This window comes from Quercus robur, chromosome 7 (genome assembly GCF_932294415.1).
Source record: "Quercus robur chromosome 7, dhQueRobu3.1, whole genome shotgun sequence".
In the NCBI taxonomy this organism is placed as follows: Eukaryota; Viridiplantae; Streptophyta; class Magnoliopsida; order Fagales; family Fagaceae; genus Quercus; species Quercus robur.
The window spans coordinates 942,032-957,374 of NC_065540.1; the positions used below are offsets into that span (position 1 = coordinate 942,032).

At 34.8% G+C, this 15,343-nt stretch overlaps 3 protein-coding genes across 4 annotated transcripts; 1 reads left to right on the forward strand and 2 right to left on the reverse strand.

Moving 5' to 3' along the window:
- The first annotated feature begins 18 nt into the window (after positions 1-18).
- On the forward strand, positions 19-2,575 carry LOC126691616 (uncharacterized protein At3g17950-like). Of its 2 annotated transcripts, none has more exons than XM_050386660.1 (4): positions 19-143; positions 362-475; positions 622-771; positions 1,839-2,575. In XM_050386660.1, exons 2-4 carry the CDS (start codon positions 464-466, stop codon positions 2,292-2,294), a joined length of 618 nt encoding a protein of 205 aa, XP_050242617.1. In that variant the 5' UTR covers positions 19-143; positions 362-463; the 3' UTR covers positions 2,295-2,575. The 2 variants fall into 2 exon arrangements, with proteins under 2 accessions (XP_050242617.1, XP_050242618.1); XM_050386661.1 differs by having other exon boundaries at positions 48-143; positions 367-475.
- A 733-nt stretch (positions 2,576-3,308) lies between these two features.
- Positions 3,309-4,332, reverse strand: LOC126691615 (uncharacterized). The gene has a single exon (XM_050386659.1). It carries the CDS (start codon positions 4,315-4,317, stop codon positions 3,553-3,555), a length of 765 nt encoding a protein of 254 aa, XP_050242616.1. The 5' UTR covers positions 4,318-4,332; the 3' UTR covers positions 3,309-3,552.
- Positions 4,333-10,574: 6,242 nt separating this feature from the next.
- Positions 10,575-14,290, reverse strand: LOC126691611 (putative E3 ubiquitin-protein ligase XBAT31). Its single transcript, XM_050386652.1, has 8 exons — positions 13,920-14,290; positions 13,769-13,828; positions 13,576-13,647; positions 13,350-13,471; positions 13,118-13,258; positions 12,924-13,031; positions 11,859-12,117; positions 10,575-11,247 (listed from the first exon to the last, which is right to left on the reverse strand). Exons 1-8 carry the CDS (start codon positions 14,100-14,102, stop codon positions 10,864-10,866), a joined length of 1,329 nt encoding a protein of 442 aa, XP_050242609.1. The 5' UTR covers positions 14,103-14,290; the 3' UTR covers positions 10,575-10,863.
- Positions 14,291-15,343: the final 1,053 nt, after the last annotated feature.

Here is a 15,343-nt window from a genome sequence, read left to right on the forward strand (position 1 = left end):
TTCCTCTGGTCCTCCTTGCCTTACTGTGTCCCCTTTTTGTGTCACTCCCCCGTACAAAAATTATTCTTATTTCCATGAGTTGCATCTCCTTCCGCTAGCTAGTCTTTGTCTGCTGAGGCAGAGAGAGACACATAGAAAAAACGGTAAGACGTCACACTCCCTCCCCCAAGTATTTTTGTTTTGACTCTGTATGCTCAAACAGGCAATGCGGCAGCTTGTGCTTCAAGCATTACTCTTTTTTATCCCTTCTTTTATTATCTAAACAATCACTGTTCTTTTGAACTCTTTTTCTTGTTCTACATTTCATTTTCCTTTTCTTTTCAATCTTATCTTCTACTTCTTTTTTCAATTCCTTGGTCAGATTAGGTGATAATGGTGGAATGACAGTTCATTCTTTCTCTGAGGTGACCTCCTAGTATATCAGTCAGTCCCGCTTCTTTAACGACTTTGGGGCTACAGAATCATGGCTCAGCAGGTACCTCTGCCTCTCTCTCTCTCTCTCTCTCTCTCTTTTGCACTCACAAACACTTAGTAAATGTACGATAATGAATGCTTTTTATGGACTTTTTTTTGGAGATTTTGAGTAAATGACTGAACCCAGATGATTGATTTGGAATGCAGGAAGAAGGGTGGCCTTTGGGGTTGAGACCACTGAATGCAAGAGTTGGGTTGGTGAGAAATCGTGATTTGTCTGGATCAGTCTCCTTCAGCACTTTGCTCACTGGCTCTCCCACCTCCTCCATTGTTTCTTCTTCAGATCTTGATACTGAGGTCAGTACACATTTTCCTCATAAAAAGCAGTAGTGGAACACAGAAGGAGAAAAAAAAAAAAAAAACCCAGCATGCGTCTTTTGTTTATACTTGCTTCTATGATGATTCTGTAATTCTGTTTACGTTGTGTTCTAGCAAACAGTTTTTGACTGTCATGATAGAAATAATAATTGCCACTTTTTCCATTTTCTTGTTATGTTTAGGTTTACACATTTATTACTATGACATGACCTTCAACTTAAAAAAAAAATTATTAAAAAAAAAAAACTTGACTAGAATGAACATCTCAGTTTCAGACCAATTTTCCCTTTTTGATGATTGTTGAGAATCACATTCAATGTATGTTACCTAGAGCTAGAGGACAGAAAATGTTTCTACAAAAGTTACATCTATGTTCCTACCTGATTTTGTATTTGTTGGATGTGTGTGTGCAGTTAGTTAACTAGTTTCTCTTGGTCATGCCTATTTAAAGTTGAAATCACTTTACTCTTTCCACATGGTTCTCTATGATGGCGTCCGCCCACATTTATATGCTTCAAGTGCTCCTTTAGATATGGATCTGTTTTTCTTTGTATTAAAAAAATCTGTACTTGGTGCTTCTCATACTCAGCTTTCAGCTATATTCAATGTAGTGACAACGCGAGAAAGATGATCACTAGCACTTAGAGCTCCTAGCTGATTTGTATTTTACATTTTGCTTTAGAAGGGTCCCCAAACATGGTCTTATTTTTCATTGAAATCTTATACTCAAGTGGCATATCACTACATTAACTTTTTTCTTTTTTTTTTTGAAAAAAAAAAAAATTGCTTCCTCTTAAATATTGTTCACTATGGATTATTATTGGGTTGGTTACAATATATAATTTCAAATCAAAGATAAGCCAAGCCTCTTGCTCAAATGTGCATTAACTTGTGCAAAAAAAAATGTGCATTAACTTGTACCTTAACTAGAGAAAAATATGTAAGAATGTGTCTTATCTGAAGAGGCAATATGTCTATCAATTCAGACTATTTTATGAACTTTCATGCTGTGTTTTAACCATGAATTTTTGTGTGATTGGTTTCAGTCCACTGGGTCGTTCTTCCACGACAAAAGCATCACACTTGGCAGCCTAATTGGAGTTTCAAGCATTTTAGAGCTTTCACGAAGATCAACAAGGGGGAGAACAGCAGAAACCTTAAGAGAAGGAAAGAACCACAAGCCCAAATCTTGGCTATTCTCACTATGCTCAAAACTAAGCACTGATGCTGTGAACGAGAGCAATACCCCATCTCTTGGTCACTTTCTTGAGGAAGAGAGGAGAACTGCAAGTGTATACAGAAGGAATCAGAGCCCAGATATTTATGGACCTAGTGATTTCTCACCCATCCCGCCCGTTTTGGACACAAACTCGCTGTTTGTTGGTGGCCAAGTTGCTCCCCAATCAAGTGTTCCAAGAAAGTCGGACAATGAATTATTAGATAGCAATGGATATAGGATTCCATTACTATTCTCATGCTTGCGTGGCCATCTCATCAAATGATAATCTCTAGATGAGCATTATTTTATTTATGTTTCTTGTGGGAATCTAGATTTCTTTGATGAGTTAAAGACATAAGACTCAGATTGCATTTGTTTCAAGAGGAAGAGGTTTTTAAGGAGAGGTTTTTTTCTATTATATTCAGAGGGGGTGAGAGTATTGAGGCAAGCAGCAACTTTGAAAAACAATGCTGCAATAAACTGTTATTTAATTTGTCTTGTGCGGTATAAATAAGAAATAAGACATCGCTATCTCAAATTAAAGGTTGTGTGTCTTTCAAAATATTCCTTGGTGCTGCTCTCTCCCCTTCCCAGAACTTTCTTTTTTGTTTTTTGTTTTCATTTCTACTACGGCTGATGTAGCAAACGGCGGAGACATGGCAGATCTGTGACAAAGCAGATCAAAATGCATATTGATCAAAGGACTTTGTTATCAGATGCTGGCCTGGCCATCTGTTAATGAACTTCATTTATCACAAATCACACTGCAAAAGAAATTGACAAAATTTTACTTTTCAGCTGTAGTTTATCACAAAATGATTTGACAAAATAATTTGACTTTCTCCATCTAAACTAACACATACATATTCAGTTTTTTCCACATCTAAATAGTTTGGAAATTTCAAATCGGATATTATATTTTTATACATAATTACAAAAACTCAAAAACATGGAAGAATTGAGAGCAATTTCATTTTTTCCACTAAAACAATGTTGGAGAGACAATTTTTTTTTTTTTTTTTTAGAAACATGTTGGAGACAATTTTTGGATTCACAATGTTGGAGACAATTCAAGTTAGATAATTGATGCAATTGTAAAAAACAAAGTTTTGAAGAGTATTTCTCAAAACTTCTTATCTACTTTACTCAGATTCATGGTAAAACTTTGTCACAAAGCCCGAGATAACAAAGACACGAAGAAGAACTAATAGTGGCATTCCAGAATTAAGCCCACAAAGAATCTAACAAATTTGGCAAAATTAGCTAACAGATTTCAGACCCATCAATTTAACAAAAATTCAAAACGAAATACAGTTTTGTAGGCCAATCCCATATATATAAATATTCATATAGGTAAAACAAAAAAAGACTGATACAAGATAAACACATTATCAGAATATAATAAATAATAGTTCACACTCCAATGAATCAACAAATAATGAAATATCCTGTCGCAGATTAGAGATGGCACAGTGCACAGTGGTGGCACGACAATGCCCATGACCACAAAAAAGTTCATTCAAACCAAAGTATCAATCAATTTAGACTTGGAATGGCCATGGCCAATTTTTCAAGTCCTCCTCTTGTCCCACGACTCCCACCTTGGAACTCTTCCTCATTGCATAGCTATTAGCCCCAACATTATCACTTTCAACATAAGCATAATACTTCAAGAAAAATGCAAGTGTCAAGACAACCCACTCCAAGCAAAAGATCAACACACACAACCCACCAGCCAACTTCAGTATCACAGCACCATCATCTTCCCTCACATAGGACTTCAATTGGCCAAGGAAATCCCCGGTTCTCGTGAAGATCAGCACAGAAACCGAGCCTTGGAATATCGCAGTGAGCACTGTTGCCACCATGTGAGCTGCATACCACCGGCTAGGCCCCGATGAGCCGGCTGCTGCACAGCCGAAGACCGCTCCGGCTATGGTGAAAATGTGGAGGAGGATTAGGAAGAAGCCGCATATAGACGGGAAGAGCCGGAGAGAAAGAGTGAGGAAGATGCAACTGGAGGCTGCACCAAGGAGAATGTAATTGCAGAAGAGGAAGACCTTGTGGGTGTGGTAGTGGGAATCAGTCACTGTGCCCATAGTGATGGTGTGCATACCCATTTGAGGATTTTTGACAAATTCAGCTGATTTCGATAAACTAAAGTTGATTTGGAGAGGTTTTAGGCAAATGGGGGTATGTGAGTAATTGAGTTTTGGAAGCTCAGAAATGGTGGATTTGTTTGGAGAGAAATGGGGAGTGGAAAGGGAAAGATATAGAGTGAGAGAGCTGAGAGGCACAACGGCCATATTTCAAAATATGACCGTTGGAGCAAAGTCTTTTTTTTTTTTTTGCTGAACGTTGGAGTAAAGTCAAATGACCCACAAGACAAATTGTAACGGCTAGTTTATTACTTTTTTTTCTTCTTTTTTTTCTCTCTCTTTTCTGAGCTTTTTATATGTGTTGTTGTGATATATTGATTTGGATTGTTGGATTTGAATTGTGCAGTTGATGGTTTTTGTTTTTTTTCCTGATTCTTAGGGCTTTTTTTTTCGACTGAGTTATCATGTTACCTGCACCTGGTCTTTCATTCCAAGTTGTCACCTAGTTTTACTTCGTTTCTGTTCCATTCTTTGGTCAATAAATTACAGCTCTAAAGTAAAGGCAAACAAGGAAATAATTAATGAATAAAAAATAACATAACTTTTACCTTACCTTTCCAGGTTGAACCCAGGCCTTGGCAGAGTCTAATTCTTCTTCTTCTTCTTCTTCTTTCCTCGTTTCGTCCGCTGGTACTTCTTCAGTTGGTTTTTTTTTTTTTTTTTTTTTTTTTTTTTTTTTCCTGAGAGCAAGACACGTGATTAGGCATTGGAAATGACAAAGGAGACATGAAAAAAGTTTCACACCTTAATAAAATAAGGAAAATCCTAACATGGCACTAGTTAAGAATCCAATTAAATAAAGTTTTTATGGAAAAAGAAAAAAAAATAATTAATATTTTAATAGTTTTTTTGATTCCTCATAAAAGTGATGTCAAAACTTTTTATTGTTTATTAACAATTGCTTATGAGCTTGTGACGGCATATGTTAACATAAGTTCATGACCCATTATTAATAAAATAAAACTGTTTTAAGGATAGTTCTAGTACATCATAACTTTTGCTACAATTATCTTATGTGTCAAATTATAATTGGCTACTTGTTATTTTTACATAGATCTATCACTTTTTCTCCACAACTCACAAGCTGCCACGTGGACAATTATGACACAAGTTGTGTCATTTTATGTGGTATTTGAATTTTTGCAGTTTTAATATTATTATAATTATTGGGTAAATGTTTAGACTTTAAATTGATATATTGGTTTATATATGAACTTGCTTGGTCAGCGGAATGAAAAAGTACGAGAATAGAAAAGTATGAGAATAGAAAAAGGGAAAGAAACTGAAAATGTGAGAAACTGAGAATATAAAAAGAGACTTTAGTTTTACTCACTTGTGTTTGATAATTAAAGAGTGGAAAAATAGAGAAATAGAAAATAGAGTTTGTATAAATTTACTCTCATACTCTATTGCGTAACTTTTTTTTTATAGGAAAATGCTATAAATATAAAATATTTTACAAATTGCTGATATGGTGAATGACTATTGGCATGCAAAAAAATAATAGTGGTGGACCTAAATGAGACCCAGTAAAAATTTATTACATTAATAGTTTGTAAAAATATTGTAAAATAGTTTGTGACCATAAAGTATTACTCTTTTTTATATAGTATTTTATAAAGGGAAAAAAGAAAGTATTGTTTTGGAATAAAATTAGCAAACTAAATGTTGAATTTAAAAACCAATAAAAAAAATGAGTCAACATTGATTTTAGTTCTAGGGAGAGCAAATGAATAATTTCATCCAACCTTTTTTCCTCCCCATTTTTTATCTAATTTGGGAGATTGACCAAACACCCATTTCACACAAAATTTCTCCTATTTTTTTCTCCCTCATTTTCCATCCACCTTATTTTCACTCAAAAACACTCATAAGATCCGTTTGGTTGGAAAAATTTTAGGGAGGATGAAAAATAGGAGAGAAAAGTGGAGAGAAAATTATTTTTGTGTGTTTTTAGTTGAAAATAGGAGAGATGATGGAAATTTGATGGGCCCGGATTTTTTCTCTCCCGCTACTAAAAACCAATCTCTCTAATTTGGAGAGAAAAGAGGGTTTTATTGCAAAGGACAATTTTCCCCCATTTTCACCGTTGATTTCCATATTTCCAACCAACCTTTCTCCTTTTTTTTCTTTTTCTTCTTTTGTCCAATGTTGTTTAAAACCTATTATAATTTACTTTAACTTTTTCTTTTTCAAAAAAAAAAAAAAAAAAAATCTCTCTCTCTCTCTCTCTCTCTCTCTCTCTCTCTCTCTCTCTCTCTCTCTCTCTCTCCGCGCTTCAATCTTAATCTTTCATGCTTTTTTTATTTATTAATGGGTTTTGTAGAATCTTTGGGTGGATGTTATATTTTTCTTAATCAACTTTATGTTAGGCCCTTATTTCAATCCATTGAAGAAAGATTATGGAGCTTCTATTGATAAAAGTGTGTTATGTATGTGGTTGCAAGCCAAGATGGGTTACCAACACACCTCATAGAGGTATCTCTCTCACTTTCTAAATAACATTGTTATCTACCCCCTTTAAATGTTCAAAGAAATGCCTTAACCAAACTTTCCACACCAAAACTCTTCAAAAGGGGCTTAGAAGTTTAGGTAAAACATCTTATTTGGTATTAATTAACTAATTTAAGTTTTAGAATGTCGTATATTTATGATTAGGATTAAGGGTTTGCTATTCATGTTGTGGTTATAGATAGAGGGGGGGGGGGGGTAATCAGGATTTTTACTTTGGCGAGGCCGAGACTAAACTATCACAAACACCCACACATATAAGTCTTGGATTTTTAATTCCAAAGTGAGTCATAATTCGTATATATTGCATACAAAAATTATATTTCTACAAAACTATCTTTACATCTTTCTAAAAGTTTTCTAATTCGCTATATGGAAATGTCATAATGGGGGCCCAATTATTTTCTTTGTTAGGGGTATATAAAAAAAAAAAAATTGGTGAGTCTTACTTTTGCATACTATTAATTTAAAAAAAAAAAAAAAAAAAAAAAAATTGTGACAGCCATGCCCCCCCCCCCCCCCTCCCCTTATGTCCCGCCCTAGTTATGGACATTTGACATTCTTGAATAAAAAATTACTGGATTATTGCTCCCTTTATATGTATGTATAAACTATGATTATTGTTGGAATTATTATTTTAACTAACTTTAATGTATGATAAAAGCAATTAGAAACCCGAGCAATTTTGCAATATTGGTGTATGCATGTTCTATGACCACATATTCACCAAAGTTCATAAAGTATTGTTTCTCCAAAGATTTTTTTTTTTTTTTTTTTGGCTGAAGTTTCCCCAAAGATTTGATTGATAGAGAATCATCCTTTTGATGGGAGTGTCATCAATAAAGCTAAACTCACCTACTAATAAAATAAAATCCATGGCCACAACTATGGCCCCCAACTAGAAATTACATGATTACAAAATTCCTCAATGAGTTGTGATCTATTAGTAAACATTGATGGTGAAAATTACAATATGGCAATCTGAATATTGCTATTGAATTTCTCAACATGTAAAGAAAGGTTCAATACCTCTCTTTCTTCTTCTTCTAATATTTTATTTTATATTTTTTTTATAAGTAAAGGTTTCATACCTCTCTTTTATATCTTCTTGAAGCTTCCAATTTGATAGGGTAGCAAACTGCCCCTAAGCATAGGGCAAGCTCACTCAGAATTTTCAAAAAAAATGTTTATTTTTTCTTGTATTAGCTTTTTTCATAAATTTTTATTTTCTTCTCAAAAAGCTCTAGATTTCTCCTCCCCTCTCTTTCCCTTCTCACAATAGGGATCTCATTATGTTTGGTGCTATCTTACAAATTTAGGTTCTTAATTTTTATTTCATTTCTTTTTGTAATTTTCGTTTATTTTTTTAATTATTATTATTTTTTTTTTTTGAGAAACATATATTTTCGTTTATAGTTGTGCGACATGAGTAAAATTTTCTAATTCTGAATATAAGTCCAAAATTTTATGGGGGCTTTGTGGTTGAAGAGTTTTCAAGGTTTTAATTTTTTAAGTGTGATGGATGTTTTAGGACTTTTAATTGGAAGTTGTGGCCAAAAGATAAGGGGATTATGTCTCATAAAATTTAGCAATGCATTTATGCCTCCATCTATCACAACTATTCACAAGAGACATGTTCGCAAATCATAGGGGTAGGTGAATCTCGATTCCATCTTTCCTTTGGTGGATGAATTGATTGGATTAGTGAAATAATGTTTGGGGCAGATCATATACACTTTTATTTGATTTTTTTTTTTCTTTGACATGTGAAATTGTGAATATTGATATAGGGAAAAAACAAAAACAAAAAAACAAAACCAGAAGGAACTTCTTGGCCAATGCATTCTAAAGTGGAAGAACAGGGCAAAGGTGATAGAGTAAAGGTTCCATAATTCCTTTAATATAAGTTTATGCACAAACACCTAAAACTTTTATTGGTAATCTGTTGTTCTTTATGTCTATTGCATTTTTTTTTACCTGTGTTTGTTATTTCAATCTCTTTCTTGCTTTTCTGGGTCAAAGTGTTGGATTCACGAATCAAGCTAGGATTGTAACAATAAAATAAATGGTATAGAATAGCCAACATTGTAGCTTATAGATTTTGCCTCATCTTCAATAAATTTATCTTTCAATTAACATGAAAAATGTTTATTGTTTGTCTTTAATGTAAATCAAGACTTATAAACCTCACCCTAAATATTTTGGTCAAATATAAGTTAATATAACCTTATTTAGATAAAGTTTTCAGTGCCAATGGAGATATCTTTAGTGAATCTGCTACGTCAAATTTGGTACCTCAAAATTTTCCTTCCTGGTATTCTTGCTTTATAACAATTTGTCAGTTTCCAATTGTGAAGGACTATTGATTGGTTCTAGGTAGTACACATTCTAATGTTTCACAATTTTTTTATATATACTAGGCCTATGCTTGTGTTTCATAATCCAAAAACCTGACAAATTAGTCATTCTACTTGCTCTCCGATATATAATCTCTCAAAGAACTCTCCATTATCAGTGGTTAATGTTCTGTAATTCAAAAATTTAGGATCCCGCATGCTGGTTTTTCCCACCACTTATATATGAGACCATGGTTTTATAAAATTTATATTAAAAAAAAAAAGGAAATTTGTGGATCTCTATAAGAGTATTGTTGCACTGATTGGTTATAGGGAGGTTGTGCAAAAGAAGAGAGCAAGACTTTCATTAAATTATATTCTCAATTGGCAACAGACTGGTGGAGGATATATTTATAGGAAAGAGGGTTGTGGTTCGACAAATAACAGCCGAAATGGAAGACATTCAAAGCTTGCTGACTCAGGGAATGCAAATATTTATATGTTGTAGGCTTCTGGCAACCTTGTTGTCAAAGTCCAATATGCATACATATTTTTCTTAAACATGTAATAATACTTAATGTAGTGGTTAGTAGTTTTTCCATACACTATACATCTCAGGCCCAGCACTCTACTCCATACTTTCTTTACCACATAACCAAAAAGATAATGGAAGTTCCCTAGCCATTAATGTGGAGATGTATTATACCTTTTATACAAAATCTACTGTCAGATATTTCAGTTCGTAAGGATGGGTTACAACCTAGTTATACTTGATGGATTATAATTAAATTTTGAAATCTAATTACATAGGCCAGTTAAAAACTATTTGATCTGTTCATGATGACATTTCAGAATAATACTATACTTTTGAATTCTAATGTTGAGTTATAAAGTAATTAATTTATATATTTACTAGTATTTACATAATACTTTAGACTATTCTCATTAGGCCCCCAAAGACAAATTCCCAGCTCCGCCACTGCTATGATCCAATTCATAGAACTTAGGTTTTTTAATGACCACCTTTAAAAAAAATTTGGAGCCACCACTGACCCGCTAGGTGATAAGTGAAAAGGGAAAAGAGGAAAGAACATGAAAAAATATACTATGAGAGAAATAGTAATCCTGATTTTCAGACCTTTATCATGTAATGATATAGGAACATAAATATGCAAAGGTCATGACATGATATCTATACAAATACCATTTGAAGTAGTATTAGCTTGCACTCTTTAACTCTTGAAGTCACATACTCAGATATTAGTGTGTCAACAGGAAAGATGTTGGAAACAGCAGCTCCCCGCCACAAACAGAATTCCCGCTCCATCTTCCATTAGTAAGATAAAGAGTGGATACAGTGGTCTACTTCTCTAAAACTGTGTTTTAACTTTTCCACTGAGAGTTGAGCAATTAAAAAAATGACCATATAGAGGGAAAAAATAGATCTAAGTACTTAGGTGACAAGCTTTCAAAAGCATGGCCACTTCTCAATATTTACCATTTAGAGAAGCAGACTACAACAGTAAGACTAGAACTTTTCCACTGAGAGTTGAGCAATTAAAACAAAAACTGACTATATAGAAGGAAAAAATAGATTTAAGTACTTAGGTAACAAGCTTTCATAAGCATCGCCACTTCTCAATATTTAGAGAAGCAGACTACAATCTATAGAATGGAATTCATCAACCGACACTTACCTAAGGGCCTTGTACTTATGGATTCTATTAAGACGTATATATATAATTGGAGTTTGAAATACATACCCATGCGGGTCTCATCTCTGAACCAAATTCAGGATAGCTATTTTACCCCCGTTTGAGAAAGCAAATGCACCAGAACTGCTACTTCAAGGCTTATCAACCTCATTGCATCCAGCAGCAACCTTTCCTGGACTGCGACCGCCCAATTTGGTGAACGAGCCCATGGCAGATAAACTCTTGAAACTGCTGCTGCCTTCACTGAAATTTGACTTTCTTGATTTCCTAGGCTTGGAAGGACTAAGTTCAAGTTCTGAATCATTGCCAGTCTTGATCTCAGCAACTACTAGTTGGGAAATACTGCTTCGGCAAAATGGACAAACAGGGGCAGTAGAACAAGCAGTTGTAGGGTTGGGCTTCTTGTGGCAGCATAGGGCTAGAGTGCAATGAGCACACATTTGATGACTGCATGGTCTGACCTCAATTGTGCATACCTGGTCAAAGCATATGCAGCATAGCTCCACATCGCTAGCCTGGTTGACAAAATTTCACCTCCATTATTCACTTGTGAGGGTTTCTTCATGACTTCGTACAAAAACCATACTTATTAAGCAAAATGAAGAGTTAAGCTAGCTGGGTTTCTTCATGACTGTACAAAAACCATGCTTAAGCTATATGAAGAGTTAAAGATATGCTGACAAATGTGCATCTCCTAAATGCTGGATGATTAGAAATTATTTTGTAGCATTTGAATGAAGTACTTCACTACTTGCACTGCTAAATTTCGACAAGAAATGGTTTACATAGAAATGAAAAGAACCCAATAGTTCAGATCATCTTAAATATCATATATTATGAAGTGGAACGATCTCAGTCGCAGGTGGTGTCCAATGACCCTTTATATGCCAGCTTGGTTACCCATACATATTAAATTAATGCCTATTAATTAGTGTCAAATGTATTCTACTAAAAAGTAAAAATTAAACCATCTCAACAAGAGATAATTATAAATTTTTATACAAACATCCTCAACATGATGTAGAGCTTTGGGCTTTCATCAAATATGAATTTCATGTGAAATATAGATCTGTAGATATTAATTAAATTTATTAATCAACAACAAAAAAGAAATGAAGGATATTACCTCAGACATATTGTCGTCAGCCCCAACATCAAAATCCAAAGGAGATGGAACAGAGTATTCAGTCTCCTTCAATATGGTCTTCTCCCTCTCCATGTTTGCTTCTTTCAAGGCCCTCTCTAACAGTGCTTTTGCTTCTGGATTAAGCTCGCTGATGAACTTCAAAGGTGATGGCCAGACAAGAGGCTCTGCTGATGAAGGGTTCAGCAAGGCTGCACATGCTCGATGCTTGTGCTTCAGAGCAACTGTGTGTGGTATTCTCCTGCAAATATCCATTCATTTACAAGTTTCAACAACAGACCTTCAAAAACTTGTAATTGGGACTGTAGTCATTACGGAAATCAAATGCTGGCAATTTTAGGATGAAGGAAAACTACATGGAAAAAAAATCAAGTGAGGTTCCATATGGTACATATTAGAAAAGACAATTTCAAGTACTGTTGCATGACAAATGTATTATTAGTTACTATGACGTTATTGATATACCATCTATATTCTATAAGCATAATGCTAGGTCAGTTCAGTGAGGTTCACATTGCTGGCCTAACTGTAGGAGAACAAATTACACGCCACTGCTCTCATCCTTAAAAAGCCAATTCCCATATTCTTTTGAGAGTTCATACATGCCAAGCATGAATCAATTTTTGAATTGTACCTGTTTTCTCAAGTTTCAGAACAAACTAATCCATTGACAAATACAGTTCATGAAGACAGGTGGGTACAGATTAATTTGAGCCTCAGAGGACAACAGGCCAAATTGTTAGTTTTCAAATATTAGATATTTGTCCCCGTCACTATGGAAATATTCATTCATGTATTCAATACAGACGCGGTTGAAGTTCTTGCTAGAACAACTTCTTGGATGTATATTTTTCAAAATACAAAAAGTGCTGCCATGGAAAGGGTTTCCCTGGAGTACCTTTTTGAGGAATCTGGGTGATTGAATAGAAGTTCACAAAAGGCAAGTGAAAAGTCCACTATAATCATTAGTTTTGGTAGAAAATTTCAAAGTGATTGAAAATTTAAATAATAAGGGCTGATCATGGCATGGCTGTTTATGAATCTTACCCAGATGAATCTATTTGATGCCTATCCGCTCCCCAGGCAAGCAATTCACGGACACATTCCAACGAACCGCCACGAGCAGCTAAATGAAGGGGTGAACTCCCTAGGTAGCTGCAGATCATGGTACCTTCATCAATCTGAATGGCAAATGATCACTATTTAGCTATAATATCTACAAGACCATAATTTAAAATTACCCATATCCACCAGTTGAAGCACAAACAAGAGCCCCACTGTCTAAAAGGATATGAACGCACTCTGGCCGTCTTTGACGAGCAGCTAAATGTAGTGGGGTTGCACCCTTTCCATCTCTTATGTTCACAAATCTTGCAAATCCCCTACCAATGCCACACATTGAAATTTAATCAAATTATTCCATCCAATGCCAATTAATCAACAAGTATGTGAATCAGAGAGAAAGAGAGATACCAGGAATCAGCAACAGGGGTGGAATGTGCAGCAGAAAGAATAGCTTGCAGGCAATCTGAATGGCCATAGCAAGCAGCATAATGCAAGCAGGTTCTTCCTTGTACAGAATCAAACATCAATATCTGATAAATTCAATACAAAACCCATGATCAATACCTCTTTTAATAGTTCAAGTAAGAAATTTACTATTAAAATGTACATAAACTCAATGGGAAAATTAACACACATTTGCTCCTGCTTCAATAAGCTTTTGCACGCAAGAAATATTCCCATGCATTGCCGCCAACATCAACGGGGTCTAAACCAATCACAAACAATAAGAATATCCAATCAATAGCATGCAATTAAAGAAAAGAATCTTGATCTAACACAAACATTAGACATTAGACACTCAAGCTCGAAAGTTGTATTGTATGTACCTGTTTATGTCGATTCAAGATATCCGGATTAAGAGACCGACCCAACAGCATAGAAAGAACCTATGTACCATCAAACACAAAACCCATCAAAATTTTCCCAAGAAAACCAAAGATCAATAAAGAAAACCACCCAAATGAATCAAAAACTCACCTGGATCCGACCATTAGCAGCGGCCACGTGAAGAGCAGAGAGTCTCCCATATCCAATGGTGAGTTCCAACACACTTGGGTGTGCCTCTACCATAGCCTCAACTAACTCCAGTTCACCATCCTGAACCGCATGGAACAGACCACTCTCTCTTCTGCGTTCTCCACAGCTAAGCTCCTGACCCATTGTGAGTTGCCCCCAACACTTCTCACGCGCCACCTTCCACGGTGGTTGCGCTAGCAGTATTGGCGGGGCAGCTGAACACACACACACACACACACAAACACAATTGCTCAGCTGAATTATATGGGCGATAGGCAATCCAAACTATTCCAAAGATAAGTATTGGACTAGTAAGCCTCGGAGTTTGTACCTGCCCGCAATGGCTTTACGGGCAGCTTGACCGTAATGTGTACGAGAGACACTCTCAGTGTCGGGCAGCTTGTGAGATATTTTCGCGGCCAATTATTTTGTTATTATTATTTTTTCTGTCTTTGAAACATTAAAAAATATATATATATGTTTTTATTAAGTCCACCGAGTCTGTGAAAGATAAGCTTTTGTCCAATTTGGAAATTGGAATCCCCCCCACATGGATTTATTTCAACGCGTTCTTTGAAGATAACAGAGTCGTTTGGTATGGCATTTAGTTTTTAATTTTTAAACAACACAAATTTTTTTATAAAAAAATACTAACAAGTGTCCTTAGGCACTAGTTAAAAATTCAGTTAAATAAAATTTTTATAAGAAAAAAAAAATTAATATTTTAATAATTTTTTTTATTTTTCATAAAAATGATGTTAAAATAATATGAATTATTAACAAATGTCTTAAGGACAACATGACCTTTTTAAAAAATAAAAACAATATTAATCGAACAATGACCGAACAGTCCTATATCACCGCGGTTACTCATTGCCGCCAGATCAATGTTCTGCATTTTTATACTTTCTTTATTAATTGGGTAGTGGTTGGTGTGAAATGAATCAAATGATAAAAAATAATAATAATAATAATAATACACAAATCTGAAACTGGTTTAACGAGTTCTAACATCTAACAACTCCAACCAACTCGTGTACGTCTTTTCTCTAGCAGACTATTCAAAGTATATATGCTTCGCGTGTGATTGCATATTTGCAATATTAAATGAACCTTGCACATGTACATTCCTAAACTTTTTCATAATTAGTTAACCTTAAGTTCATAAAAAAATGTTACATCCACGGGCAAACTGTTACCTTTTCTTTTCTTTTTTTTTCTGTTTTAAGTTTCAACTTATGGCGTCTGCTCTTTATAATAATTTTTTATCATCAAATCAAGACACCAATCGATTTCTGGTGAAGGCGGGGATCGAACTCCAAATTATTTATTCAACATTCAAAAACTTTACCAGTTGAGCTAACTAGAACCCACAACTGTTATGG